We start from the raw sequence: 27,987 nt of genomic DNA, 5'->3' as shown, positions 1-27,987 counted from the left end.
AAAGCTCTTGGAAGCTTGATGGTGGGACAAAGCTTAGAAGCAGTTAGAAGTGCTAACCAGGCACGGGGGGTTCAGAGGTGGCGGGCACACTGGGAAGTGCCACGGAGAGGCTTTGAAACTGGGCAGGCTAGTCAGTGCATGGACTGATTCAGCCCAGCAAGTATTGATTAAGCACCTGCCATCTACCTGGCACTGTGGGTTTACAGTGTGGGAGCAGGGCAGAGGGAAGTGCCAGCACATCCCTGCAGAGGGATGAAGAGGTGGCAGTGGTGAGGTTAGATAGCTTGAGCCCAGTGCAGATGAAGATGGTGAGAGCAGAGTCTGTGCACCCTCAGCCCATAGCAGCGAGAATCCTGCTGGTTGTGTACAAAGAGGCCAATACACCCATAGGCCACAGGAACCTAACTCTAACTTATTAGAGTGGGAGCAGGCCCTTCTCCTACTCAGTTTCAAGGATGGTCCTTCCTGGAGCCAGAGGACTGTCGGAAATGACCGTGTGGGTCCTTCCAGCCTGGGGAGTCTGTGATTCTAAAAACAGGCAAACAACCTCAATCTCCCTGGACCTCTGCCTTCCCACCCCCAGCCCCCTCTTCCTTAGACAAAGGGCTCTTGGAGGGATCTGAGGCTCATTTCATAGAAAGCTGAAAATAATATGAAGTAGAGTTTCTATTTTAGAGGGTAACACTTACATAAGGTGGGATCTTTCAAAATGTTCAATCTGATACCTATTTAGGGAAACATCAAACAGCCCCACAAACACAGCTCGGGGGAGGAGGACACTCTGTTCTCCTCTGCATCCCCAGCTGGCTGAAGTGGTCTGTGGAGCTGCAGGGCATCTTAGATGTGCCTCCTGGCATGAGCAGGTGCCATGGGCCGGCTTCCTCAGCCAGGCGAGCCTGTCATCCTGCTCACTGCCTGTCCCCTGCATGGGTCAGAATCAGGGTGCTTGCTGGAGACCCCAGAAGGGCTGGGCACCCCCAGAGATACTGCAGGTGCCCCATGGAGGAAGAAAGCCTCCAGGTCGTGTGAACCTGGGACCTCAATCCAGGTCTTTTGGCACTCAGACCTCAAGCACTTTTGTTTGTGCCACATGGTTCTTGAGAGTTAATAAATAAAGGGCAGGGGGAGCGGGAAGGAATGTCCTACAGGCTTACTTGGTTAAATCTTTACCTACTTCCATTACCAGGCTCAACTTTGAAATTTCAGAAGGAAAGGAAGAGATGAAAAGAAAAATGTCACATTTCAAATCCTTCCCACAGTGACTCATTTCAGAAGTGGGGTTTCGTCCTTTTTAAAAACAGAATCAATACCGTCTTTCATGAAAACAGCTTTTGTTTCCCCTTCAGCTGCAAGCCTGACCGATCCTTCTTGGCTCAGTGCAGAGCCAGAGGAGGAGGCCAATGAGCAGCTCTCATTGCGGGCCTGGCAGGAACAGCAGGGCAGGGCAGGGCGGGAGGGTGGGGAGTGCTGTTTGGAGGGAAAGAAGCTAGAGAGACCCTCTGCCTTCTTCAGGAGAGGCCTTCACTGTTAACACCCCCATTCCCACCAGCTTCTAGGCCCTCACCCCACCCAGTAAAGCCAAACATCAAGCAGGGGACTGTGGACGCCACTCATTTTCCTAGAGCATCCTGGTCAGTGGATTTTAGAATGGTCCCAGCACCCCAGAAACATTTGGGTCTCTCCTCCTCACCCCCATATGGGGGTCAATCAGTGGACAGCCTAGGCACCTGCTTATGGGGTACTTTATTTAAATGCCTTAATAATTGTTACTTTTTGTTCTTTTGTTTTTTGGATGGAGAGACTCAAACATCTGTGCTCTGCCTGCCACCCCTTTAACAGTTTAATACACTTATACTTAAAGTATGTGTACATTTGGAGCACTTACCTTGGACTTGGACAATTAAACACACTTAGGTTCATTTATTATGTATTTCTTTATTTTTATTTTTTTGAGACGAAGTCTCACTCTGTCACCCAGGCTGGAGTGCAGTGGTGTAATCTAGGCTCACTGCAACCTCCGCCTCCTAGGTTCAAGCGGTCCTCCTGCCTCAGTCTCTGGAGTAGCTGGGACTACAGGCATGCCCCATGACGCCCGGCTAATTTTTTTTTTTTTTTTTTGCATTTTTAGTAGAGGCGGGGTTTCACCATGTTGGCTAGGCTGGTCTCGAACTGCTGACCTCAGGCGATCCACCCACCTCGGCCTCCCAAAGTGTTGGGATTACAGGCATAAGCCACCGTGCCTGGCCTATTTATTTCCCTGATTACCTCTAATAATTTTACAGAAGTCGAGATACAAAGCTCCAAAGGGACACTCCATTCTAGGCCTCCATCCATGAGCATCCTCTACTACATTATTGAAGAGCTAAAGTTTGAGTTGAGTGTTTGAAGATGAAAAAAAGTTTTTTAGACAGACAAGGATGTGAGTGTTGTGGGGAAGGGAACAGCTTGTGCAAAGGTGCATTAGAACCAACAAGCATGGCCTACTCAGAATTCAGCAATTGATTCAAGCTTGCGGCGGGGACAGGGAGCACATGGAGTGGCAGGGTTCTGTTGGAGTGGCAAAGGGTGGATTGTGCTGGGGCTTGTAAGCTACACTGAGAAGACCAGGCTATCCTGGGAAGAATGGGAGTTTTTGAAATGATTTAAGAGTGAAATGAGCTTCTGAGATCAACATTTTACAAGGAATCTTAGGTCTTCTGCCTTGGAGCACCATTAGCAATGGTCACCTTTCTCCAAAGACTAAAATGTTTCTCAGATCATAAGGGGGACAATGAGTATCCAATGGCAAAGGATGCTGCTATGATTCGAGTAATGGTCTCTCCTTCAAAATTGATGTTGACACTTAATCCCTGATGCAACAGTATTAAGATTTGCGGCCTCTAGGAGGTAATTAAATCATGAGGGCTGTGCCTTCATGAATGGCATTAACACTCTTGTAAAAGGACTTGAGGTTGAAGGGAGTCTCTTCCACCATCTTCCTTCCATGTGAGGACACAGCAACTAGGCACCATCTTGAAAACAGAGAGCTTCCTCACCTCTCTGTTGGTGCCTTGATCTTGGACTTCCCAGCCTCCACAACTATAAGAAATACATTTCTGTTCTTTACACATTACTCAGTCTAAGGTGTTTTGTTAAAGCAGTACAAACAGACTAAGACAGATGCTTTATCCTCACTGATCCCCATGGCAGGAGAACCCCTATCCTGGCCTGTGCCCATGGAAGAGCCTGGTGTGATGGGCCAATTAAGCAACTGCCACAGAGAGGGAGCCCTGCCTGAACCCCCTTTGTTGACTGCTGCAGCCAAGTATACCATCTCAGTAAAGAGGGGCTCAAGAATGGTCTCAGATGTGGGCAGGCCCAGGGAGAAGGAGCTGTCCCCATTCTTGAACCATTGTCAGGTTGGCCATTGAGTTGGGCTGAGTTTGGACTTGGCCAGGATGGAAAGTGAGGAAGAGGAGAATGGACAAAGAAAAGTGGCCCTGGATATTAGATGGTGGGGCCTGGGGGTTGACAATTCCTGTCTCCTGGGGTAGTGCAGTGCTGGCCACAAACAGGGCATCTGGTGAAAGTTTGCTGACTGACAGATAGGGCGGGCTCCTGCTCCCTCCACCTAAGCCCTGTGTCTCTGAGAACCCCCTGGAGGAGAGGACACAGCTCTGCACCTCCTGTGGCTGGAGGGCTTTGTACCTGGAAGTCACCTTGGCGGGAAGCCCTTCTGCCTCCCTCCTCATCCCGCTTCCTGCTATGATGCCCACTCATTCAGCTTTGCTTTTTTCCCATTTCCTGCTGCCAGGACTGTTCCATGTTTCACTAGAAGGGAAACATTATTGTCCTTTCCACTCCTTACCCCTTCCACCAATTTTCTTTTTAGGTAATAAATTTGTTCCTTAATGAGCTTCCTCAGGACCCAGCCAGGCCCCAGTCAAGGCCTGTCTCTGCCTTGGCACCTCAGGCACAGTCCTGGAGAAGCCAGGACCAGACCCCTCCCCAGGGATCAGCAGCAGCCTCCACCGGGACTCAGAATGTATTAGGCCATTATCCCACCAAAGATGGAAGCCCAAGCCCATGTCCTCTCTTCCCCAGGGTTCAGAACAAGCCCAGCAACACTGTAAGTGGCAACTGCACTAGCAACAATGCCCTCTGGTTAAAACCATGCAGATAGCACAGGAAATCGGAATGGCAGGGGCTTTCAAGATCAAAGTCAGTTGGATCTTTTTTAGGGGAAGGGCGGATCGGGTTTCGAAAGGATTCAGAGATGGAGGAATTAATCCTGCCATTATTTTGCAGACACCAGTTCTTTCACGGTGGGCCAGTGGCACCGTATAATCCAAGATGAGGCTGCTGCCCTGAATGCAGAGAAAGCCTCGTTTCCTTGCGTTAAACCCCACATGGGATGCTGTCCCTCTCCCACAGGGATGGGGCAGGCTTGGTGGGATAGCACTTGGAAAGAGCGCATCTCATGCCCGCCACGTGGCAAATGGTCAGTGACCCCCTAACAGTGATGCTGTGACCAGTAGCTTCCTACCCAAGGGGAGGCCAGAGCCTGATGTCCCCTCTTGCCCGTGGAACAACTTGAGGCCAAGTTCTGATCCTGATATCACTGTTTGGGGACAAAAGTCAACTATTCACTCCACTGGAAGATGTGGTTCACCCCACAGTCTCTGGGATACATCAGACCAGCATAAGATGCCATTGAGGAACAAGCCAACATAGCAAGGCTGCAACTACCATAGAGATAGCAAGGAGACAGGTCATATGGGAAGAGGATGGCCTTGGTGGGAGGTAGATCTGAGTTCCAACTCTGGCTCTGCCACTTAAAGCTGTGCCACCTTGTGCAAATCTCTTCACTTCTCTGAGTCAATTTGTCATCATCATTGTCATTGTCATCATTGTCATCAATACCATTCACTGAGTGTGCACTGTATGCCAAGCAGCCATCTCTCATTTGATTCTCATAGCAACTGTATGAATAGATATCATTACTCCTATTTTAAGCACAAAGAAAGGAGGTTCAGGGAGATTATTAAACTTGCCCAAGACCAACAAGTAAGTAGTTAAGACAGGTTTTCAGCCTGATTCTCACTGATTCCAAAGCCTATGTATGTGGTGGGTTGCACGGTGGTCCCCAAAAAGATATGTCCCTTTCCTAAGCCCCAGAACCTGTGAATACGATCTTATTTAGAAAAACGATCTTTAGGCCTGACATAGTGGCTCACACCTATAATCCCAGCACTTTGGGAGGCCGAGGTGAGCAGACTGCTTGAGCTCAGGAGTTCGAGACCAGCCTGGCCAACATGCAGAGACCCCATCTCTAAATAGCCTGGAGTGGTGGCATACACCTGTGGCCCCAGCTTCTCGAGAGGCTGAGGTGAGAGGATCCCTTGAGCTTGGGAGATGGAGGTTGCAGTGGGCCGAGATTGCACCACTGGACTCTAGCCTGGGCAACAGAGCGAGACCCTGTCTCAAATAAAAAAGAAAAAGAGTCTTTGCAGATGTAATTAAGTCATGGATCTTGAGATGATGTCATCTAGGAGTATCCAGATGGGCCCTAAATCTAAAGACAAGTGTCCTTAGACAGAAGAAAAAAAAGACACAGAGAAGAGACGGTTATTTGAAGACAGAGGTGAGATTAGAGGTCTGCAGTCATGAGCCAAAGACCTCCTGAAGCCACCAGATGCTGGAAGAGTCAAGGAAGGATTCTCCCCTGGAGCTCTGCGGGAGTAAGGTGCTCCCAGCACCTTGATTTTGGACTTCTGGCCTCCAGAGCTGTGAGAGAATAAATTTCTGTTGTTTTAAGCCACTCGGTTTGTGGTTATCTGTCACAGAAGCCACAGGCTACTAACACACTGTGCAATGTATTTAAGTGCATTTTATTGCTATCAAGTGGTCCCTGCACCCCCTGCCCTGCATCTCCACCAGCCTCAGTTCCACCTGCTTGCTGGAGCAAACAGCAGTGGAAAAGTTCATCAGTTCTCTTAGCTCCTTCCGGGCTCGTCTCTACCCATTTGACACCGGCCCTGGTTAGCATGTCCAAGTGGCCTTGAGCCACCTCCCTGAGGAAGTCACTCTGTGCTAGGATGGAGCAAGTCCTGCAGACTGCGGGTCGGGGAGGGCTTGCCGCAGCCTGGGCCACAGGCTCTCTCCTCCTGGAAGCTAGTCTGCCATGGCTTGTGCTGTGCAGGACTCAAGGTCACTTCTGGTTTAAGCCCCCATCTCATTGACAAAGGAACGAGCAGGGGACAGCCATCTGAGGGGAGGGCATGGGGAACAGCATAGGTGGGAGCCCCAGTTCTCCCAAGCTATTCAGGAATCGGATCGAGTCACTCCTTTCCTCAGAAACAGAGCAAGGCTCCTCACAGCCTCCCAAATCGAGCCCAAACTCAGCCTGGAACTCAGCACTCTTTATTATCTGGCCCTGGGCTGTTGCTGGATTCCTAGACACTGGGATTCCTGGATGCTGATCCAGCTCTCAAGAGCCCTGGCTCTGTGGCTGTGATGATTGCCCCTGAATATCTGTACCCCTACCCCCAAACCACTCAGGAGCCCCAGTGTGTGTGCCCCTGTTCTGTGAAACGTGAACAGTGTTGGCTGAGCCAACACACCCTACCCTACACCCCGCCCCTGTTCCCATCCTGCCCTGCACCTCCTCCTGCCTTAGTTCCACTCTGCCTGGGGAGAGGAAGGGACAGACCCTGCGCACTCCCCTCCTGTCCTATGAGCTTCTCAATGCCTGATCACCCCACCGCCTGCCTGATCACCCCTGCCTGATCAGGATGCCTGATCACCCCACCGCCACCCCCACCATAATGGCCTTGCCCAGCAGAGCACACAGTAATTGCATGATCAATATTTGTTCATATGAATTGAGTTGAACTGATTTAAAGGAGTTCCTCCCCAGACAGAATGATTCCTCTCCTTAAAGATGTAGGCTTTCGGCTGGGCATGGTGGCTCACGCCTGTAATCCCAGCACTTTGGGAGGCTGAGGCAGATGGATCACAAGGTCAGGAGTTTGAGACCCACCTGGCAAACATGGTGAAACCCTGTCTCTACTAAAAATACAAAAATTAGCTGGGCATGGTGGTGAGCGCCTGTAATCCCAGCTACTCAGGAGGCTGAGGCAGGAGAGTTGCTTGAACCTGGTAGATGGAGGTTGCAGTGAGCAGAGGTCATACCACTACACTCCAGCCTGAGCAACAGAGCAAGGCTGTGTCTCAAAACATAATTAATTAATTAATTTAAAAAAAAGATGTAGTCTTCCATATTTTGTAGCTTTCCTGGTCCTTACTTATTCTTGCTCTCTGACGTCATCTAGTCACAGCTCACCAATTCCTGCTTTGCAGTGAGCAGGCTGGGAGCTGTACATTCCCAGGAGGCACCGTTCACACAGACCGTGACGTGACTGGCACCCCCTGAAGTGTGTCATGTAGCGTCCCCATCCCCAGGTGCCTTCAGCCTCTGGATGCTGGCCCACCTCAGGGAAATATAGATGCTGTTTTTCTTTCCTGGTGCTTGTTTTGCAAAGCAACTTGAGACACATGGCCAGGGCTTCCTTCTGGGGCTGCAGCATCTCCCTGCAGAAGCAGCCAACTCCTCCACAGCAGGGTCATCAGGGAAACACCCCATTCTCTGTTCCCCTCCATCACAGAACTAGATGGGTTCCTAGAGGCTCCCTAACTAGGTCATCCTCCAGCTGTCCACAGACCTTGCCTTCTGTCTTTGTAAGCGGGACACATGATGCATGGTCCTAATGCGCATGTTTGAGGGTGACAAGGAGCCTTGATGTATTAGTATACCGGGACAACACATATAAATCATGACTGTCCCTGGGAATCTGAGATTCCAACGCAGGACTGCCTGACACCAAAACCTATGCTATTAGGGTTGACAGAAGGGAAAGGAAGCCAGAGAGAGCAGGGAGAGCTCTCCAGGGAGGGGTCCCAGGGAAAGGACCTGGAGGAACAGTTCCATGTGAGGAGACTGCTGCTTTTGCCTTCTATGTCCCCCCGCCCAGCCTCCTCCCATCCAGGCCTAACTTCTGGTGAGCCAGACCCACTGGGGCCAGGAGAGTTGGTGCAAAGATCCTTCAGCGGAAGGTCAGGGGGCCTGGAGTGAGTCTTGGGTCCATGTAAGCGGAGCCAGCCACTTCCCCTACCTGGCCTTTGTCAACCCTTCTGCAAACTGGGCAGAATCCCCGCCCTCCGTGGGATGATGTGGGTGATGGGCTGCGGGCCCTGTGAGACACGGTAGCTCTTCTTGCTTGGAGTCTGGATGGGGGCTCTCCTTGAATATCTCCTGGAGGGACAAATAAGCTCTCAATCAAATACTTCCTGTTGGGCACATATTCCTGAGCACATCTCTCTGGGAAGAGGGGGTTAAAAAAGGGGGTCTATGACATTCTTTCCTCAAAGCATTCTGGATGCAATGGAATAATACAGGAGCTGGGATATAGCTAACACCAAGAATGACAGATGTTGAGAAGCTTGAATGGGGAAGAGGAAGCAGGCATGGAGATGGTTGTGGGGCCAGTCGCCATGCTGGTCCGCGAGGAGTCTCAGGGGGTTGTGGCTGAGGCAATGGCACTGGTGGTCCTAAGGAAGAATTTAGGTGGTCTGGGCTTCCATGCCATGGTTGCCCGAGCCCCAAGCTCTATGTGTACGTGATGTGAAGCCAGGAAATGCAGGCAGTGCAGCTCAGCCTCCTGGGCTGCCGGAGGAGCTCTGAGAAGCCTGGGGCCAGGGAACCAAGCAGACTGGCTCTGTCTTGGGATTTGGCTGCAGACACTGCAGGAATTGAATGCCTTGCGAGGCTGGGACTGCCTTCTTCAGCCCCGTTTCTGTGTGGGGTCCCACGTAGGCAGCTGTCACAGGCTCCCAGAGGGACATTCAAGTGGACCAAGGCAGGAGAAAGGCTGGGGAAGGCTGAGGTCAGCAACGCCCTCTTCGGTTTTTGATAATTTTAGCCACATAGGGAGGAGGCCAGTTGTTCTTTATCTGAGGCAATTGTCTTCAGTTTAAATGAGTCCCCGGAGAGGCTCACAGCTGGGACAGGAAAGCGGGCAGAGGCGGAAGTGGGGAGGGCTCAGGGCTTGACAACGGCCTGGCTCGGCAGGCTGACTCCTCCGCTAGGAAGCAGCAGCTCCAGATCTGAGTGCAGGGAGGACAACTGCATCCCCAGGAGGCCCGGGAGGTCACTGTCTGATCTGGAAGGGGCAAGAGATGGATCACAGGAGCGGAAGTATAGGAAACATGGCCAGAGTTAGCAGCGTGGGTGCAACTGGAATCGATTGTTAGCCCATCCACTTGGGGACTTTCCACAGGACAAAGCAAATGCTCCCCTCCAGCCTATGAGGTCAGGGACCTCAGGACGTGTAGAGCGTTCAGTGTCCCCGCTGCCCTTCTGGCCTCCCTGTGTGACTTGGACGGATCTGAGGTGCCTGCTCCTGGACACCGCTCTCCTGCAGGGTCAGATGTGGAGTGTCCCCTGCTGGCCTGAGGACTCAGCACTAGTGAAGGGCTCTCAGCAGCTTGCTCAACAGGCACTGTCCCCTGGGATGTTGGTTTGTTTAAACGAAGGTGTTCTGGCCTAGTGGGCGGTGGCTGCTATGAGTAATCCTGCTCCACAATTGACATCTCATTTCAAATTCTTCAGCTCTGTCTGTTTTTCACCCGATCCATGCAACCAAAGGGCTCACATAAGCTGACACCCATCGCCTGCTCTCCTAAGGGGAAGCATGGGAGCCAGGGACAGGAAAGCCTCTGCAGGGCACAGCCAGGCACTGTGTCGCCCAGCAGATCTGGACACAAGGGCTGCGGGCCCAACCAGACACTCCACTGAGCATGCGGGCCGAGGAGGCCTCCGAGAGCTCAGTGAGAGGACACAGCTAGGAAGTGGCAGAACTGGAATCTGGATCCAGATCTGCCTGGCTCCAGAGTCTTTCTCTGGGAGAAATATTATGAAGCACTATTAGAGGGTGACCTTTGCCCCCAAACCCACTGTTCCTTAAGCCCACAGCCCAGACAGTCATGTTATTTGCTAAAAACAAAGCTTAGCAGTTTGATATGGATTCCATTTCATAAGAAGGCAGGAGGATGCAGTTGATAACACATGGTCTTTAGAGCCAGCGCAACTTAGCTCTGTCACTGCTTGCTGTGTGACCTTGGGCCAGCCACTTAACCTGAGGTTTGCTTTCATTTGTTAAAAAGTAATAATAATAGTTACCTCCTATAGTTATCTTGAAAACCACAAGAGACATGTTTATAAAATAATTAGAACAAGTCTCTGGCACATGGTAAGTTTTCCAAAATATGCGGGTCTTAATCTAATAATATCTTTTTCCTCTCTGTTATTGGGGATAAGTATAGCTTGATTGATACATACATGTGTATGTGTGTGTGTATATAGCTCCACACATTTAAACCATATCAGCATCTTGCGGTGACTCAACCCGTCTGTCTGCTAAAAGAGAACAAGCCCCTGGCCCATTTCATGTGGTTGCTTTGAAGGATGATCATAAATGTGTTCATAAAGACCTCTGCCAGATGTCAAATCCTCATTCATGAAGAGTAGGATTCCTTCAAGACTGCACATCCAGCTGGGGACAGAGAAAATAAGAGATCACAAAGGGGTGTTTTGAAAATTTGCAGAAAAAAAAAAGAACCAATAAATAGGGGACTCTAACTACATCCCTTTAACCTGACTTTTGGTCCTTATTAAAGTCCATACTTTGAAGGTTTGAATTCACTGGACTGGGGGCTCATCTGATCCTCCCCAGGAACTCTGAGACATTGAGGCAGAAGTTTCTAGCCCACAGCATCCCTGGGGAAAATGGTGAAGGTGCTTTGGAATCAACGCTCAGACCCCTGGGGTTTACAGCCGGGAGCCTGCCCCCAGGCCTGGCCAGGTGGTGGCTTAGCAGATGGGTGGGGAGCCACCCTCGGTAAGCAGAGTGCCAGGATGTGTGGCTTTCCCCAGGATTGAAGCTAAAGGCCTGCGAGGGTGGCTCTGCACACCCTGCCCCCTGCCTCTCCTTGGCTCAACTCCAGAGGCTTCTGGAATCAGCTCTTGTGGCCTGGGAAACAGAGCCTGGGCTATTTTGTCTTCTGATTTTTTTTTTTTCACTTCATATTATTTTGTATATTCATTTCCCTGTGTCACTGATAAAATTATAATAGTTAACATGCTCAGTGCTTATCATGTCGTGGGCAGGGGTCCAGGCACTTCACAAGAATTAACTCATTGAAGCCTAACAATGGCTCTACAGGCACCTAATCATCCCATTTTCTAGCTAAGGAAAGTGAGATATGGGGAAGATCATGCAGCTTCTGCAAGGCCGCTCAGCTAGACGGTGGCAGGACTGGGGTCCTAGCCCACACTGAGGCTCCAGGGCCTGTGCCTGTACATGAGGTGGCCATGCAAGACGCTTACCACATGTCAGACATAGTTCAGAGGAGTGAATGGATTTAATCTGCCAAACGACCATGAGCATAGGAACCATTATTATCATCTGCTTGTCTCCATGGGGAAACTGAGGCACTAGGGGGTTTAATATTTGCCCATAGTTCCACTGCCAAGTGTTAGCCAGAACCTGCATGTTTAACCATCACGCTGTGCTTCCTGGTGGGGGGCTGCCTTTTCCCTGTTGCACCCTGTCTCTGGTTACCTAGGATTCTATTGCATCAATGTCATGATTGGCTCAACCGCCTTCTGCTGTGGGGCCTCTGAGCTGCCCACGCTGCCCACGGGAGATCTTCACATCCTGCCCTCAATAGGCTTTCTAGAATGGGTCCTAGAGAGTTTTCTGGGTGGCCGTAAGCTCTTCCCTCTCCCTTCTCCCAGGTCCCGGGCACAGAAGGTAACATAAGGGGCCACCAGATATTACGGCCAAGAGGTGTCACAACACAGCCAAATGCCAACCTATTATTGAAGAGCAGTCTATCCCTGTCCAGCCTCTCAAGTGCCCTGGAGAGAAGGAGAACTTCAGGAAGGCCAAGACACACAGCACCCCTCCCCCCACCACATACACCCGTCTTCAGCTATACTGGGATGGTCAAGGCAATGGTCTGAGAATTGTCTTGTTTCCTGCCACCATCCTGTGAACCAAGAGCAGTAAACTTCTGAAGTCTCCATGCCAACCCCTGCAGCCCTCCAAATGGGCACCCAACTAGGTCTAGGACTCAGATTGCGACCCTGGTCTTGCCTAGGGACACCATGGGCTGGGCAGGTGGAGCTGAGACTCTTCGAAGGTCACATTGCTATCTTAATCCTTTTGGCCTGAAGCCTCTGAAGGACTCTGTCACCCTGGGCAATCTTTTGAGGTCAAGGTGAGATGGGGGTATCTTGGGTTCTGCTCTGATTCTGCTAGCACACCTTGGGATCCTATCTCCCCCACTGCAAAATAAGGAGACTGTTAAAATACACCTAGATTCGACAGTATACTCCACTATTTCCCAAAGTGTATTCCATGGAACAATGAATTGCTTGAACCAGGGGTTCCATAGTCAACTAAGTTTGAGAAACATTGCATAGCCTGGTCCACTCATAGAGATCCACAATGCATACACTCTGAGTTGTCCCACTCTAAAGGTACCTAGTTAGCCTGACTTAACCCAGTATCCCCATGTTTACTTAACCATGGAACACCTCTTTAAAAAGTAACATCTAATAAGCCTTAGGCAGGAAGTATGTGCAGAAATGCTGGCCTCTTCTGTCCCATGTCCTCTTCACTGAAGCCAGGCCCAGAACCAAGCCACCATGTCCCCCCAGGGGGCACCTCTGCTTCCTGCCAGCCCCCTACCTCTCATACTGTGTGGTTCATTCAAACTGACGGCAATTTCTTCAGTAAATCCCATTCCCTTTGGTATCTCTGCCAGGCCCTGTGCTGTTCCTCTGTGGGCAGAGAGGTGAAGGAGATAGCCTTACCCTCTAGTAATGCAAGGCCTGAGGCATCCACAGACTGGCATAAGAGCCAGAAGGGAGAGCAAGGAGGGAGACTTACACATTTCCATCCAGACATCAGGGAAGGCTTCCTGGAGGAGGTGGCCTGGGATTTGGGCCTTGATGACCTGGTGGAATTGGCTGGGGGCAATGGCTAGACATGGGGTGTCTTGGTCTGGCAGTTTCAGAGTGGTGTGGGGGAAGGGTGGAGAGGGTCCCATGTCTTCTCTGTGATCTTGAGCACCCTGACTCCAAGCCTGAACCTACAAACTCCACTCAGCAAAGCAAAAGCCTTCCAATTAAATGGGCTCAGTCTCCTTAGAAGGGAACAGCCATCTTTTGCATCTTGATCCACCCCAAGTAATTTACTGAAGTGTTCCTTGCAAAATATGTAGTTTCGTCCTTAAGAAGAGGTCTGTTGGATATACTTTTTTTCTCTCTCTCTTTACATTCTGGTGATATTTTAGTGCTTCTTAGGAAATGGAGCCCACCCTACTCCTGAATTTAGCTGTAACATGAGAAAAAGAAATTGATGTCTCAGGTGTATGGACTTTTGTTCATACATTCTTTTTTTTTTTTTTTTAACTTTTCACTTCTTTTATTTGTTAAAATAGTCACATCCATATACATGAAAAGATTTGACCATAATGCATTCATTCATTGTGGCTCTTGCCATCTCGTGGCATCCAGGATCCTGGCTGAAAGGTTTTACCAGTGCTGCTGGGAGCCACTGAGGGTTCTTCCTTTCTGAAGTATGGAGCAGAGGCATGGCCTTTAATTTGAGTTTGAACTGGTAGAGGCAGGAGTTCCTCACTGGTCTCTTTACTAAGGAGTTTTTCTTTTTCATAAAAATCTTGGCTTTTTATTTTGATTTCTTCTCTGTGTTTTTCATTCTTTAGTATTTCCTCCATAGTAGATGGAGTCTTTCTTGTTCGTCTAATCCAAGCTTCCCATTCTGTTGGAATATCCCCTGCTTCATAGTCTACTCCTTTTTTATTTGCTGCTTCTACAATTCTTTTCTCTCGAGTAGTTTATCCTTTCCAGTTCTTGTTCTGCGGGATATAGTAGTATTTGTTCCCGCATTGGCCCGTGCCCACGTGCTCCTTCACTTCCCTTGACAGCGATCTCCACAAGGCGCGGAACAAATCCTGAGACCAACCCATGCCGTCCACCCAGTTTCCAGCGCTGCCAGCAGTGGGACCCGCAGTAGGGGTAATGCTCCAGCCGCCGACCCAGCCCACCGAGGCGGAGAAGTCAGGCCGGCCTCCATCCTCCATACATTCTTTTATTTTTTCAGTCAACACTCTGTCACCCAGGCTGGAGTGCAGTAGCACGATCTTGGCTCACTGCAGCCTCCGCCTTCCAGGCCCAAGCAATCCTCCTGCCTCAGCCTTCCAAGTAACTGGGACCATAGGTGCATGCCAGCACGTCTGGCTAATTTTTGTATTTTTGTAAAAACAGGGTTTCCCCATGTTGCCCAGGCTGGTCTCAAACTCCTGAGCTCAAGTGATCTGCCCATCTTGGCCTCCCGAAGTGCTTGGTTTACAGGTGTGAGCCACCACACCCGGCCTCAATCAACATTTACTAAGCACCTACTTTGTTCCTGGTGCTGTGCTAGGGACTACAGTGGCATCAAATATGTCCTTTTCCTCAGAGAAGCCCAAACTTGTGGGCCTCAGTAAGTCATGGCTCTTGCAGTACATCAGTGAAGCTTCCAGGTGTCATGAATGGACTACTTGTGAGAAGCTGCTGTATCACTGTGTGAAACAGTACATTTATGAGGTCCTGTGGCTGCAACGTGACAGAGTACCCTCGGAGCTCCTAGGAGAGGTCTCTAGAGCAGTCCAGGCGCAGGGACAGCTCTTGGGAAGGAGATGGGTTAGGAGATAGGGGGTGAAAGGGCAGCCTAGCAGGGGAGCAGACTGCACAAAGACAATGGCGTTTGCAACTGAGCTGGGATTGAGGCTGGAAGCTGCACAGGGCCCAGCTCATGAAGTGCCTCTCCAGCCAGACCTTTCCATCTGAAAATTATCTTTTTCCTTTGCCGGAAACACAGTCTCACTCTGTCGCCCAGGCTGGAGTGCAGCGGCGTGATGTCGGCTCACTGCAACCTCCACCTCCTGGGTTCAAGCGATTCTCATGCCTCCACCTCCCGAGTAGCTGGGAACTACAGGCATGTGTCACCACACCTGGCTAATTTTTGTATTTTTAGTAGAGACGGGGTTTCACTGTGTTGGCCAGGCTGGTCTTGATCTCCTGACCTCAAGTAATCTGCCTGTCTCAGCCTCCCAAAGTGCTGGGATTATAGGTGTGAGCCACCACGCCCAGTCCTGAATGGGATCCTGAGGGCATTTCACAGAGAGAGGGCTTGATGAAGTGTATGTTTTTAGGACACTCCTTCTGATTGTGGGCAGAGCGTAGGCGCCAGCAAGGCAGTTATTGCCAGGATGACCAGACTTTCTTGCCTGGAGCTGTCTGGAGATTGTTAGGACCCTGGGTTCTGGGGAGACCTTTGGGATGGGCCAGGGGCCTCCCCACTCCCTACAGGCACTGTGCTCTACCCAGCAAGAACCTGCCAGGCAACGAGGACAGGGAGGACACAATTCCCGGGACATGGCGCCAACAATAGGTGCGGGCGCTGTCAGGGCATCCGCAGGAGGCTCCGGGACACTCCCTTCACGGTATCTGGGCAATTAATTATTTCTTATCTTGCTGGGTAAGGGGCTCACGTGGAAATCACTCCCATCCTTCTGTTCAAATGTTATGTTGCTATTTATTCTGAACAGGAAAGGAGCACAAAATAGCACTGCTTTTAGAATGTGCCAAGTGGAGGGTTTTTTTGCTATCATTTCTGAGTTGTGAGAACAGGGAGGGTGGGGTGGTGTGGCCCTTTCTCTGGGGCTGTTGCGGTGGGGCAGGCACCCCCAGGGGTGTGCTCTGCGGAGGTACAACCTGATGAGTGGCTTCCTGCACCAACCTGGGGGATCTGGGAGCCCAAAAGAGCCAGAGCCCCAGAACCTGTCTGCCCTTGGCATCGACCCTGGACAGTTCTTTCTTTGCAGGGAACAAGGCCTCCCTCTCCCGTCTCCAGAACAGGAGGGGAACCCTGGGAAGGCAGCATCGCTAACCCTTGTGGAGAGAGGTGAGAGCGAGCCTTTGGGGACAGAATCTGAAGTAGGTCAGGCCTTCAGAGTCTTGGAGGGGCTGGAACAGGAGAAGGGCAGAGGGGCACAGCCATGCTTGGCTGGTTGCCTGGTGTCCAGCAGAGAATCCTGGGCTGGGAGCAGAGGACCCAGGCTTTGGCCCAAGCTCTGCCTGCTTGTGTGAGGCTGAGCTAACTAATCTGTCTTCCTGGCTTCACTTTCTTCATCTGTAAAATGGATCTTCCTCCTTCAACAAACGTCCCAGGAAAAAGTATAATACGGTTCCTCTAACTTCCACACATAATAAAACATTCTCAAAGAGCAACCGTGCTGGGCATCTAGGGGAGATACCAGGAGGGTGGCATACGTGTTGGGAGGTCCCTGTGTCACAGGCTTGCTGCAATTCACATCTTCCCAGAAACTGCAAGGAAACAGCCACCTTCTGGCCTTGACAGTTTCAGAATTTCAGAGGAGGGTCCCTGGATCCTTGGCAGCTGGGAGGAATTGACAGGCCCTGCGGTATGGGAGGTGGAGGCACGCCCAGGACGTCTGGCGGGGGGGTGGAAATCTGTCTGCCGCACGGCTGAGGGTCCCCACCACCTCTATCTCTCTGAGCTTCAATTCCTTGATTTTTAAAGGTAAGGATAATAATGCTGGCCTCATGTGCCAGGGCAGGGGAGAAAAACTGAGAAGACAGAGGGGCCACGTTTACGCTGTTCATTTTTCTATCCCTGGTGCCCAGTAGGCCTCCGTAAATGTTTGCTGAATGAATGCAAGTGAAGTGCACAGTTCAGGGACTGCTGTAGAATCAACGGCTGCTGCCATCAGTCCCCACACCCCTGCCCCCAGCTCCATGTCCACTGCCCTCAGTGGCAGCTACTGGCTCCGACATTTTGCACTCTCAGGGGGTCCTCACCTCACCCCAGCCCTGTATCCCATCCAATTCAGCTTCACGGGTGGTGGGGAGCTGTCCATGCCTCTCACCACGCCTTGCTCTCTGCGGCTGCCAGAAGCCTCCATTGTTTGCCCCACCAGATGCCAAGGCGTGCTGTGAAAGCTGTCTCCCAAAAGGAAGCAGGGGTCTCTGGACTTCAGCCGGGGTCACCCACCGCTGACTTGCCCTGCCCTAGGGTGGGGCCATGTCAACGCCACTGGCTCTCTGCAGCACCAGCCTGACCCAGCCTTGTCCACTCCTCCCTGTCCTGCTGGGATGTGGGCTGCAACTGCCCCTTCTGGCTTGGGACAGGAGTTTCCCTCATGCATCTGTTTCTCCCACCCTCCCTCCACACCACGCCTTCTCCCCTAAAGCGAAATTGCTTACTTAGGAATGTGTAGGACCCATCCCTGGCCTCTGGCTGGCCACTCTGCTCTGATTCCTACTATCTGCCCCAAGTTGGCTGCTTGAGGAGTGGTTCTTTTTTTTTTTTTTTTTTTTTTTGAGACAGAGTCTCTTTCTGTCGCCCAGGCTGGAGTGCAGTGGCGCCATCTCGGCTCACTGCAACCTCCGCCTCCTGAGTTCAAGCAATTCTCCTGCCTTAGCCTCTCGAGTAGCAAGGACTACAGGTGCAAGCCGCCATGCCCGGCTAATTTTTTTTGTATTTTAGTAGAGACTGGGTTTCACCGTGTTGCCCAAGCTGTTCGCGAACTCCTGAACTCAGGCAGTCTGCCTGCGTCAGCCTCCCAAAGTGCTAGGATTACAGGTGTGAGCCACCGCGCCCAGCCGAGGAGTGGTTCTTAACCCTTGCTACTAGCAGCCCTCTGGGGCTGAAAGAGCTCCCTTCTGGGAGCCTGTGGGCCTCCCCACTTGAGCAGGGTCCCAAACACTCACCCAGGGACTTCTCCTCCTGCTACCATTTCTACCAATTGTTTGCAGCCTGCTCTTGTGTCCAGGGTGCTAGAGGGCATCTTTCTTGCCCACAACTGCCTAGCCCAACCTCCCACTGCATACATCCACTCTCCCACGCCCCTAGGAAACCATTATTCACCTTCAGGACACAGCCCATGTGTTCATTTGTAGCATTTGTTCAACAAGAGCTTGTCAAATGGCTCCTACGGATAAGGTAAGGCGAGGTTGGATGGTGGGTCATTGGAAGCAGGTCGGCCCCAGTCCAGGGCTCTTACCCTTGGCTGTAGTGCCTGGATAGGTTGGGAGTCCACCTGGGAGCTTGAGTGCCCTTGCCAATGGTGAGGCCTGTCCTGGCCGTGGCTCCACCTGAGCCCCCGGGGTGCCAGAGCAACAAAATGAGGCCCGAGGGGCCGGCAAACACAGCTGGAGGAGGTTGGGAATACAGCATTAATGAGCACCTGATGTGTAACAGGGGGTAAAACCAGCCGTCTCTGCCCTCGTGTTGCTCACTACTGGGTGAGGAGAGGGAGGCAGCTGGAGCTGTGCCAGTTACTGATTCTGACGCTTTGCACACTCACGGGGATCCATGCCTTGCCCCAGCCCTGAGGCCCTTCCCTTTGGAGCTTCAAAGTGAGCCCCAGGGGGATGGAGGAGGGAGCTCTGACTCCAGGGTGGGGACCAGGAAGCTCTCACAGAGGAGCTGGACTTGAACATTGCATTGGCTTTTGATAGTCAAAGATGAGGAAGGGCATTCAGGTGGAGGGAACAGCATTTGTGAAGGCTGGAGGTCAGGAGAGATGGCTACGTGGAGGTGTGAATAATCTGGGCTTTCCCGGTGGGGATTGGTAGGTGCAGAGGCTGGGAAATAGGGTGAGCAACCATCCTGGTTTCCTGGGACTGAGGGGCTGCCCAGGACACAGGACTTTCCATGTGAAAACCAGGGAAGTCCTAAGCAAACTGAGATGAGTTGGTCACTGTACTGGGAAAGCTAAACTGGATTCGGAGAAAAACAGGCTCTGCATATAGTGGTAAAAGGTTTGGTGCCATGAAGAGTTATAGAAGGATATTTTGTAAGGGAAAGGGGAGGAAGCAGCAAGTATGTTCCATCGGGGTGCGCAAGTGTCTGGACAGGTGGCTGGAGACCGATGACAGGAGTCTGGCAATGGGCGCCCGGGTCCTGAGTGCCCGGATCTGTGGCAGGGCTGAGCCTGCTGATTGTGGCCAGAAGGCTGTGGCCCTGGGGGCAGGAAGCGAGGCACATTGCTGTCCCACGCCTATTACAAGGTGGCAGAGGCCTGCATGGTGCGGGCTCTGGTCTCACACCCCTGGCTTTGAGGCCATCCTGTGTCCAGTGTGCCCTTGGAGACAGCCTGTTGAGGATGGCATCCCCAATTTGGGACTGCAGTTATGCAGAGTGATACTCTCATCTGCATGACTACCACGATGGTGATAACAGCTGGGGCCGGTGGGCAGTGGGCACCTCTATCTAGGGTGCTCTGCCTGGGTAGACTCCTCTGAGAACCCCACATTGACCCCACAAAGAGAAATACTAGTGCTGGGTGTTCAGACTTCAGCCAGGGAGCTGTCAGTAGCTACGTCTAAGGTGTCTCAGCCTTTGTTAAAAAGCCAGTACAGGACCACCCTGGGCAACACAAGGACACCAAGTCTCTACAAAAAAAAATTAAAAATTAGCTGAGTGTGGTGGTGCGTAAGCTACTCAGGAGGCTGAGGCCCAAGGATCACTTGAGCCTGGGTGGGGGGTTGGTCCAGGCTACAGTGAGCCGTGATTGCACCACTGCATTCCAGCCCTGACAGAGCAAGCCCCTATCTCAGAAAACAAACAAACAAACAAAAGCCAACACAGGAGAAGGGGGCAGGATGGGGACTTTCTACTTCTCTCTACCCTTAGTGAGTATGCATTTTGCTAAGGATCAAGGATTCGTGCCCACCATGGACACCATAAGGAAGGGAGCGGCTCCTGCAGGCTTCTTTGTGTAGCTTTAGGGTCTAGAAGGACCAATTCTGGCCAGAAACAACAAGACCTCTTTCTTGGGCATGAGGCTGTGGTGGGGGCTCCTCTGAGCCTCTGAAGAGGTACCTGGGGCCAGGTGCGGTGGCTCACGCCTATAATCCCAGCACTTTGGGAGGCCGAGGTGGGTGGCTCACCTGAGGTCAGGAGTTCGAGACCAGCCTGGCCAACATGGCAAAACCCCGTCTCTACTAAAAATACAAAAAACTGGCTGGGCATGTTGGCAGGCACCTATAATCCCAGCTACTCGGGAGGCTGAGGCGGGAGAATTGCTTGAACCTGGGAAGTGGAGGTTGCAGTGAGCCAAGATCATTGCAGCCTGGGCAACAGAGCAAGACTCTGTCGCAAAAGAAAAAAAAAAGGTACCTGGGAGGAGGGGAGTGGAGAGTTACTGGTTAATGGGCAGAGTTTCTGTTTTGGAAATAGTGATGATGGTTTCACAACATTGTGAATGCAATTACTGCCACTTAATTATACACTTAAAGATGGTTAAAATAGCAATATGTTACGTATCTATTTTACCATAATTAAAAAAAAATTGTCAAGGTCATAAGAAGCAAGGAAACCCTGAGAAGTGGTCCCAGGTGAAAGGAGACCAAAGGACGTGACAACTAAATGCAACGTGGCAACCGGGATTGGACCTAGGCAAGAAAAATGACACTGTAATGTCCCTTAAGGAAAAACTGTAAAATCCAAATAAAGTCTGTAGTTCAATTAATAGTATTGTTCCAATGTTAATTTCTTTGCTTTGACAAGTGTACCATGGTTATGTAAGACGTTAACACTAGCGGAAGCTGGGTGAGGGTACATGGGAACGAACTCTCTGTACTATCGTTGCAACTTGTCTGTAATGATTCCAAAATAAAAAGTTGAAAAACCCAAAGACAAACAAGGGCCAGGCCTGCCAAGAAGAGCTGGGACTCGGGTTTGGCACCTGGGCCTTGGGATCTGCCTGGAAAAAGCCAAGGAGTCCTGGAGCTGGCTCTCAGCTGGCAGGAGGATCTGCTGCCAACTCTGCAGAGATGGGCCAGTTCTGGAAAGATGAGACAGGTGGGCGTGGGAGCTCCAGGGTGGGCCGTAGGCAGTGCCTGAGCCCTGGCCATGGCTGCTCTGTGAGCTCTCTGCTGGTGTTTCAGTACTTTCCTAGGTTCAGCAGGATCTCAACTCTCCAAAGGGAGGGCTCTGCATCCCCTCTGGGTTGGCTTAGAAACCTGTGTCTGTCACTGAGGGCTCAGGCGGGCCCTGCAGGCAGATAAGGCCATGGGTCTGGCTGCAGCCCTCGCCTAGCCACACATGGACAACAGAGGGTTAACGGCCCTCTCCAGGTGCTTCTCCGTCCATCCAGACCCTGCACCCCAGGCTGTAATCACTGGAGGAGTTCTTCCTGCCCACTGCATGAAAAAAGGTCGTGGAATTGCAGTAAAGAAAGAATTGAACAGACCCAAGGCCCGCCGTGCCATGTGGGAGACAGAGTTAGTACTGAAATCATCTTCAAAGCTTGTAGGTTAGGGGTTTTTCAAAGGCAGTTTGGGGGAAGAGTTGGGGGTGGCCAGGTAACAGGTGCTTGCTGCTGATTGGTTGGGCAGAGATGAAATCTTAGGGGGTCGAAGCTGTCCTCCTGGGTGCTGAATCACTTCTGGGTGGGGCCACAGGGGCAAGGTTGGCGGGTCCAGGTGGAGCCATGGGTGTCAGACATGCAAAAGGCCTGAAAAGGTATCTCGGAAGGCCGACCTTAGGTTCACAACATTGGCATTATTTGCAGGAGTAATTAGGGAAGTTGCCTGTCTTCTGACCTCTAGCATCGTGGCTGACAGTCTTTTATGTCTGCGCCTTAGCAGGAGTCAGGGCCCTCTACTCCCCCAGGCCTGATGGCCTCTCATTAGCTTTACAAAAGCAGCTGAGTTTTGGGACAAGGCCTGTTACCATTTAAACTACAGCCTAAATGTCTTCAAAGTTAGCTCGGCCCAATAGCCCAGGAATAAGGAAGGGAAAGGAAAGATTGGGGGTAGGTTAGCTGAAATCTCTTTCACTGTCATAATTTTCTCACTGATACCATTTTTGCAAAGGTGGTTTCAAGGCCTCCTCCAGAAGGCATTTCTGCTCACTCCACTCCCTGATCAGAGATGGCTCCCTAGTGCTGAAAATCAATTCAAACGTCGCCTGACACCTGTGTCTTTTCCGTCTTTTCCGGCCGCCTCCAGCCTTCTTTCTCTGCCTGGCTTCTCCCCATGGGGTGGGCCCTCCATGCCTACCAGCTGACCAGATACACCAGCCCCAAAGGGCCAGCTTCACTCAGGACCTTTGCTCCTGTGGTGTTTTGTTTTGTTAATCTCCACAATATTCAAATTCTGTTTCTCAAGGTCCAGGTGAAACTCCAGGGTCCGTGGATCTTTCCTGGCATTTGCGACTGGCCTATCTGGGGTCATTGCTTTGTCTTCACGCTCGTCTCCCACAAGTCTGTCAGGTCCCCTTTCTCTCACTCCCTGGAGCTCAGCTCAAGCCCTGGCACAAGGGAGATCTTGTTAAGGAGTGACGTGTTTGGTGTGTTAGCAGGCATCTATCTGAAAATGCTCTCGACCCTGGGCTCAGCCAAGCCCTGAAGGCAACAAGATACCATCCCTCCTGCCCAAGTGTTTGGCTGAGACCACGCTTGGCTGAGGACAGAGCCCTGAAATATCTCCCAGGCCCCTCATGGGAGCAGAAGGGAGCCACTGTACCAAGCTGGTGGCACCAGCCCATGCACCTGCTCACCCTTGAGCAGGAGCACGTCTTTGACCCCAGGAAGAACAGGAGGCAGGAGAGACTGTCCCCAGGGTGGGAGCTTTCCTGATGGTGGCTGCAGGGACCCCCTGGGCACAGAGGCCAACAGTGATGGTGGCCTGATCAGCTTGTGTTGCTCGGCCTCTGCCCCTGAGCTGGTCCCGCTGGGGGAGTCAGGGGAAATGTGGCAGCTCCCTGTGGGAGCTGGGGATTAGGGGAAAACAAACAGGTGGAATAACAGACAGCAAGGACCTTTGGTTCTCCCTCCTCCTGGGGCGCCTCCCCTTCCTGGTCATCTGGGTTTCCATTTTCGCAAAGGTCTCACCCACAGTTTCTCTGCCCACACCATGAGCCTGGGCACAGGCAGGTCAGTGTCCTGAGATGCACCTTCCCAGCACAAAGGGGTCAGGCAGCCCTCACTGGCCATGGAGTTCTGAGGGCAGGCAGAGGTTCTTAGAGTGGACTCCTGTCCCCAGTCACTTACTGGAGAAAAAAAGGTTAAGACAGGGAGGGGAAAAAAACTGTAAACGAGTATTTAGTGAGCACCTACTACATGCGAGGCACAGTGCCAGACACTTCTAACGTGGGTTTCCTTGACTCTCACCGCAAACTGCAAGGTTAGTGTGGTTCTCCCCATTTTGCAGATCAGGAGATTAAGGCTGAGTGTGGCTAAGGCAATGACGCCTAGATATATCAGAACCAGGGATTAGACTCCTATGTCTGCTGACTCCAGATTTGATCTTCTTTCCTCTCTGCACTAGCGCAGGAGGGGAGGTGGGGAGCATCTAGCTCCCCAGGCCAGGGGCAGTGTCCAGGCTGAGGGACATTCTGAGCTTCCAGGAGCTCCAAGTGACAGGACAGAGGGCACACTTGGTGATGTCATTCTCTGGAAGGGCACAGAATATGTTTGTGAGATCAAAGATCTTACAGACAGAGGGGCAGGGCTGGGTGGAGGAGGAGAAGCCCCGGTGAGTCACGCTGGGAAAACAGCAGCCCCGGGGTACTGGCTGAGCCTCCTTGGAGCCCCCCACCCCTTCTCCCACACTCCATCATAAGGTTCCTCACTCATGGCTTTGTCCCTGGAGAAACCACACCCATCCCAGAAGAGGCCTGGATGTGGACTCTCCCCTCTGTCCCTCTCCATACCTGGCACCCTTTAGGGCTTGCCTTGGTCTCCCCACACCTCCACTCCCTTGGAAGACACTCCTGTGGGTGGCTGGGGCTCGCTCCCGCCTCAGGAAACCGCCTCACCCTGAGTCAGCAGCACGCCATGGTCTCCAGGGCGGGTCTCCCTCGTGGTCTTCTCATTCTCTGGTCCCCACGGCAGGAGGCATGGGTAAGCTTGGGGCTCAGCACATAACAGAGAGCAGGCTGGGGCCAGGGTTCTTTGAGAATCCTGGGCATAGATGAATGAGCCTCGTGTGGGAGGTCCCGGCTGGAGTCCAGGCAGGCCGGGACACTCCGGCTCCTCACTGAGCCCTGGCCTGGGTGCAGACCGTCATGTGCCTCTGGGTACAGCCTCTATGCTGAGCCTCACTTCCCCAGGCCAGAGAAAAGGGTGAGCCCAGAACATTCTGTGACTACAGGCTGTGCTGGCTGTGACAGTGCCAAACGACCAGTGTGTCTCCAGTCAAACACTGAGTAATCTAGAAAGCAGTAGCCACCCCACCAGCTTTCTTCTTAGAAATCTCCCAGCAAGCTGTTGGCTGCCTCTCCCTTAGAAACAGGGCTCTAGCAAGACACAAAGTGTGTCCACTGGAGGCAACCCTGAGGTCCCTGGGCCACGAGCAGTTTGCGGGCAGCCTGAGGAGGCAGGCAGGGCTTCCCCCAGGCTGGAGGGGCCATCTGCGGGCACTGGGGCTGGCAGGGAGCATTTCAGTGGCCCACAGCCCTCGTCCCTGCCACGGGCTTCTGCTCCTGCCCCAGAGCCCCTTTCTTGAGAAGCACTCCTGTGCCCTGTGCTCTCTTCGTGTTTTAAGTAATTTCATCCAGTGTACCCCCTGCTGCGGTCTCCCTGCAGGCTAAAGGGATCAATTTGAAGACTCTAACCCTTTATTCCTTGTCTTGGGTGTCGAGGAAGGTGTCAGACAGACCACAATCATGCTCGCCTATTCACTCAGCAAGTGCCTGAGGGGAAGGGGGTGTCGCCAGGGAATGAAAGACTCAGCATTGGTGCCCTGGGGAGCTCCAGGAGGCAAAGTCAGGTGTACAAATAACTCCACAGCAACAAGGGTGACAAGGGCCTGGCCAGGATGCAAGCACAGGCATACATGACAGGGAGAGAGAAGTTTGGCAGGCTTCCTGGAGGAAGGGGCATTTGGCTGACACTCGAAGGACTGACAAGATTGCCACACCTGGCATTTCTGTCTTGAATATTGAAAGAGGAGCAGGCTGAGTCAAGTCCTGGCAGATGGAGCAGCTGCAGAGGGGGAGCAGGGAGCCCCAGACTGTGTTGAGCAGGACCTGGTTCATTGGGAGATAATGAGGATTGTGGGATATCATGAAACACTGTGTGAAAATGCCTGGCCTGCCGTGGAACCCACAGGCAGTGCTGAAGTAATGCTTACTTAAGCCTGAAACTAGTGATCACCTTGCGGGCAGATGCTGGTAGCCCAACCTCACTGGTCTGAGGGGATGGTGAGACATCAAACACCCGCCGCACAGCATGATCTCTGAAACGCTCTCCTAGGAAGGGATGACCATTGCGCCTCTTCCCCATGGTGACTAGAACTGTAAGTGTCTGTCGGGGGATGCAGCCATTGGCCCAGACCCCAGAGAGCAGCACGTGCAAACCTTCCCGGGTGTGGAAAGGTGGAGGCCATGCCCAGGCTCATGGAGCTCACCAGAGCAGGCTCAGCCCTCCTAATCCCCGCTCCAGTCCCCTTCCTGGCAGATTCCTTTCTGTGTCCTGACTGAAGGCAAACTGGAGCCTATATGTACCTCAAGAGGAACAATTCGTATTCATTCAATGATGTCTGTTTAGACTTTTCTCCTCAGAGCCACTTGCTCAATTAGGCCTTCTGCCCCATCCAAAGGGGACACTGAAGAGTCCTAGGGTTCCAGCTCCTATATGTGCAGCATCGAAGGACACAGATGCTCTTCACTGTCCCTGACAACAGAGCCAAAGCTTTTACTTCAATCCACAAGTAGCTTCTGAAGCAGAGGCACAAACAGATGGGTTCTTGCAGTAATTCCTTTCTGATCTCTGCACAGCCACTGGCCCGGGCAGGCCTTCGTCCTGACAGGCCCAGGTATAGGACTGCCCAGCAGGTGGACAACGAGCTGGGAGCGGTGGGAAGAAGTGAGGGAGGGAATTCTGGCAGGATAAAGCCACCTTTCCTCAGGCTGACAGCACACTGAGGCCTGGGGTCTCCACTGCCTGTGGTTAGGGGTTTGGGCACAGTGCAGGGAATTTCACAACAGCCATTTTGTGGGAGCTGATGGGGGGCTGCTGAGAACCTCTACTCCAGCTCCTGGTGTGAGTGAGGAATCTGAGTCCCAGGGAGAGGCCGTGCATGTGGAGTTCCCCAGGGCGTTAGTGATGGCACTGTCCCTAGGCCATGGCTCCTCCGCACAGCAACATCAAGCTGTCTCTGAATTTGAGGTGGGGGGGATTGAAAGTCGGTGATTTGCAAACACGTATTTATAAGTGCCCTGGTCAGAGCCCGATCACTGAGCCCCTTCTGCTTGGCCAACCCAGCTTTTCCTGTCTCCGAGTTTGCCTGCGAAGCCCACCCACGATGTCTCCAGGCCTCAGTCCCGGTTCTCCTCACCCCTGACTAGGTCTAACACTCACCACACGTGGGGCATCTCCCCGTGCAGATATGATGCTGGCCCTGGGCACGTGGGCATGAGCCAGACACAGTCCACCCTCAAGGGCTCTGATCTGGTCAGAGGGTCAGGTGGGAGGGTCAGCCTCCCTATGGCATCTGTACCTCTGGGTCTATCAGGGACATGTCAGGGACACAGATGTGTCCAAACCTGGACAGGGGAGGTGGGCAGGGAGGACCCTTCTCTGAGGGTGCCGCTGGTGCCTGCCTCTGACTCCTTGGCCTGTGCTCGTTCTGCAGGAGGCATTCTTCCGTCCACTGGGGCAGGGAGATGGATGGGGGGATTGTTCTTTGACTCAGAGACCACCCAACACTCTGAAGCCAGGTCTACAAAATTACCATCAGCCTTGCTGCAGCCTGCCTCAGGTTGGATGCCCAAGAAGACATAGGGGATCTGGGGGCACAGATGGGAGGTGGAAGTGGAGAGACCCACACCCTGCTCCTCGTGGCTCCTGGCCAAGTTGGTGATATGTGACCTCATCTCACAACACTAGAGATGAGGAGATCCCACCCATCCAGGCTGTAGGCTGGTGGGAAGTCCACATAGGGAAGATCTTTCAAAAGGAGGAGGAGTTTGGACCCAAGCTTCCCAGACTCTGGGGGCATAGATGAAGCGGGGAAGCTACTGCAGAGGAAGGAAGGGCATGGGCAGGTGGGCAGAGGTAGGCTCTCGCTGGGATATATGAGCCAGGAGAACCCCATTGTACTACGCGGCCCGAGCAGCTCCTGGGCTGTCTTGCCACGAAGGCGGCGTCATTACCTCCAATTCACAGATGATGGAAGCAAGCCCAGACAGGATAGATGATCCACCCTGGGGCTCAGAGCCAGCAGCCAGAAGAAATCAGCATCTCAGCCGAGAAAGGAGAGAGCTCCCTGGAGAAGACACTAAAGGCGGCTGCGAGGCCTGCTGGGCCTGACTGTGAGAAGCCTCTGAAGTCAGACCAGGGGATTCTCATAGTCGACTGCATGCCCCACCCCTCTCCTGTAACTGAAATGGCCAGCTCCTCCAGGGACACTCCCTTTTGCTACTAGATTTGTCTTTGCTTCTGGAGGGACTTGAGGGAGCAGCTGGTACAGGGGCATGAGCACAGCCCTGGGCTTTCACTCTGGGCTCCAGCACTCCTTAGCTGGGTGGTCCTGACAAGATCATTTCAGCTCTCTGATCTTCAGTTTCTTCACTGTAGCAAGATCTAATAATACATTGCAGTTGCTGCAAGGATTAGAGGTACTTACTATATGCAAAGTACTGGACATATGAGCATGCACAGTGGTGAGGAGCTATTAATGTTATGTCAGCTGCCGGCTGCAGCCGCCTCCTCCCCAGCAGTCCTGGCTCCAACCACCCAATCGCCTCTGAGGGGATTGCTCCAAACTTTGCTAACGCTGCAGAACAAAGGTGAATTTCCCAGGGATTTGTGGCAGGCCTCTATGGTCTGGAAGGTGCC

The 27,987-nt window shown here is 52.3% G+C and overlaps 1 protein-coding gene and 1 pseudogene across 3 annotated transcripts in view; both read right to left on the bottom strand.

Annotated features, from left to right (window-relative positions):
- HS1BP3 (HCLS1 binding protein 3) overlaps nucleotides 1-27,987 on the bottom strand; it is a 174,696-nt gene that overhangs the window by 39,966 nt on the left and 106,743 nt on the right. Inside the window, exon 8 of one of the 3 annotated variants that reach the window (XM_034952679.3) lies at nucleotides 96-10,592. The exons of the other annotated variants lie outside the window; for them this stretch is intronic. Coding sequence (XP_034808570.2) covers nucleotides 10,457-10,592 — 136 coding nt within the window. The 3' untranslated portion in view covers nucleotides 96-10,456. Of the gene's footprint in view, nucleotides 1-95; nucleotides 10,593-27,987 lie in introns of those variants that run through there. 3 annotated transcript variants of the gene reach the window in all.
- LOC134728621 (NADH dehydrogenase [ubiquinone] 1 alpha subcomplex assembly factor 2-like) lies at nucleotides 13,502-14,330 on the bottom strand (annotated as a pseudogene).

The sequence above is a fragment of the Pan paniscus genome, chromosome 12, assembly GCF_029289425.2.
Source record: "Pan paniscus chromosome 12, NHGRI_mPanPan1-v2.0_pri, whole genome shotgun sequence".
In the NCBI taxonomy this organism is placed as follows: domain Eukaryota; kingdom Metazoa; phylum Chordata; class Mammalia; order Primates; family Hominidae; genus Pan; species Pan paniscus.
The sequence above is the reverse complement of the archived record's forward strand: the minus strand, read 5'-3'. Positions and strand labels throughout refer to the sequence as shown.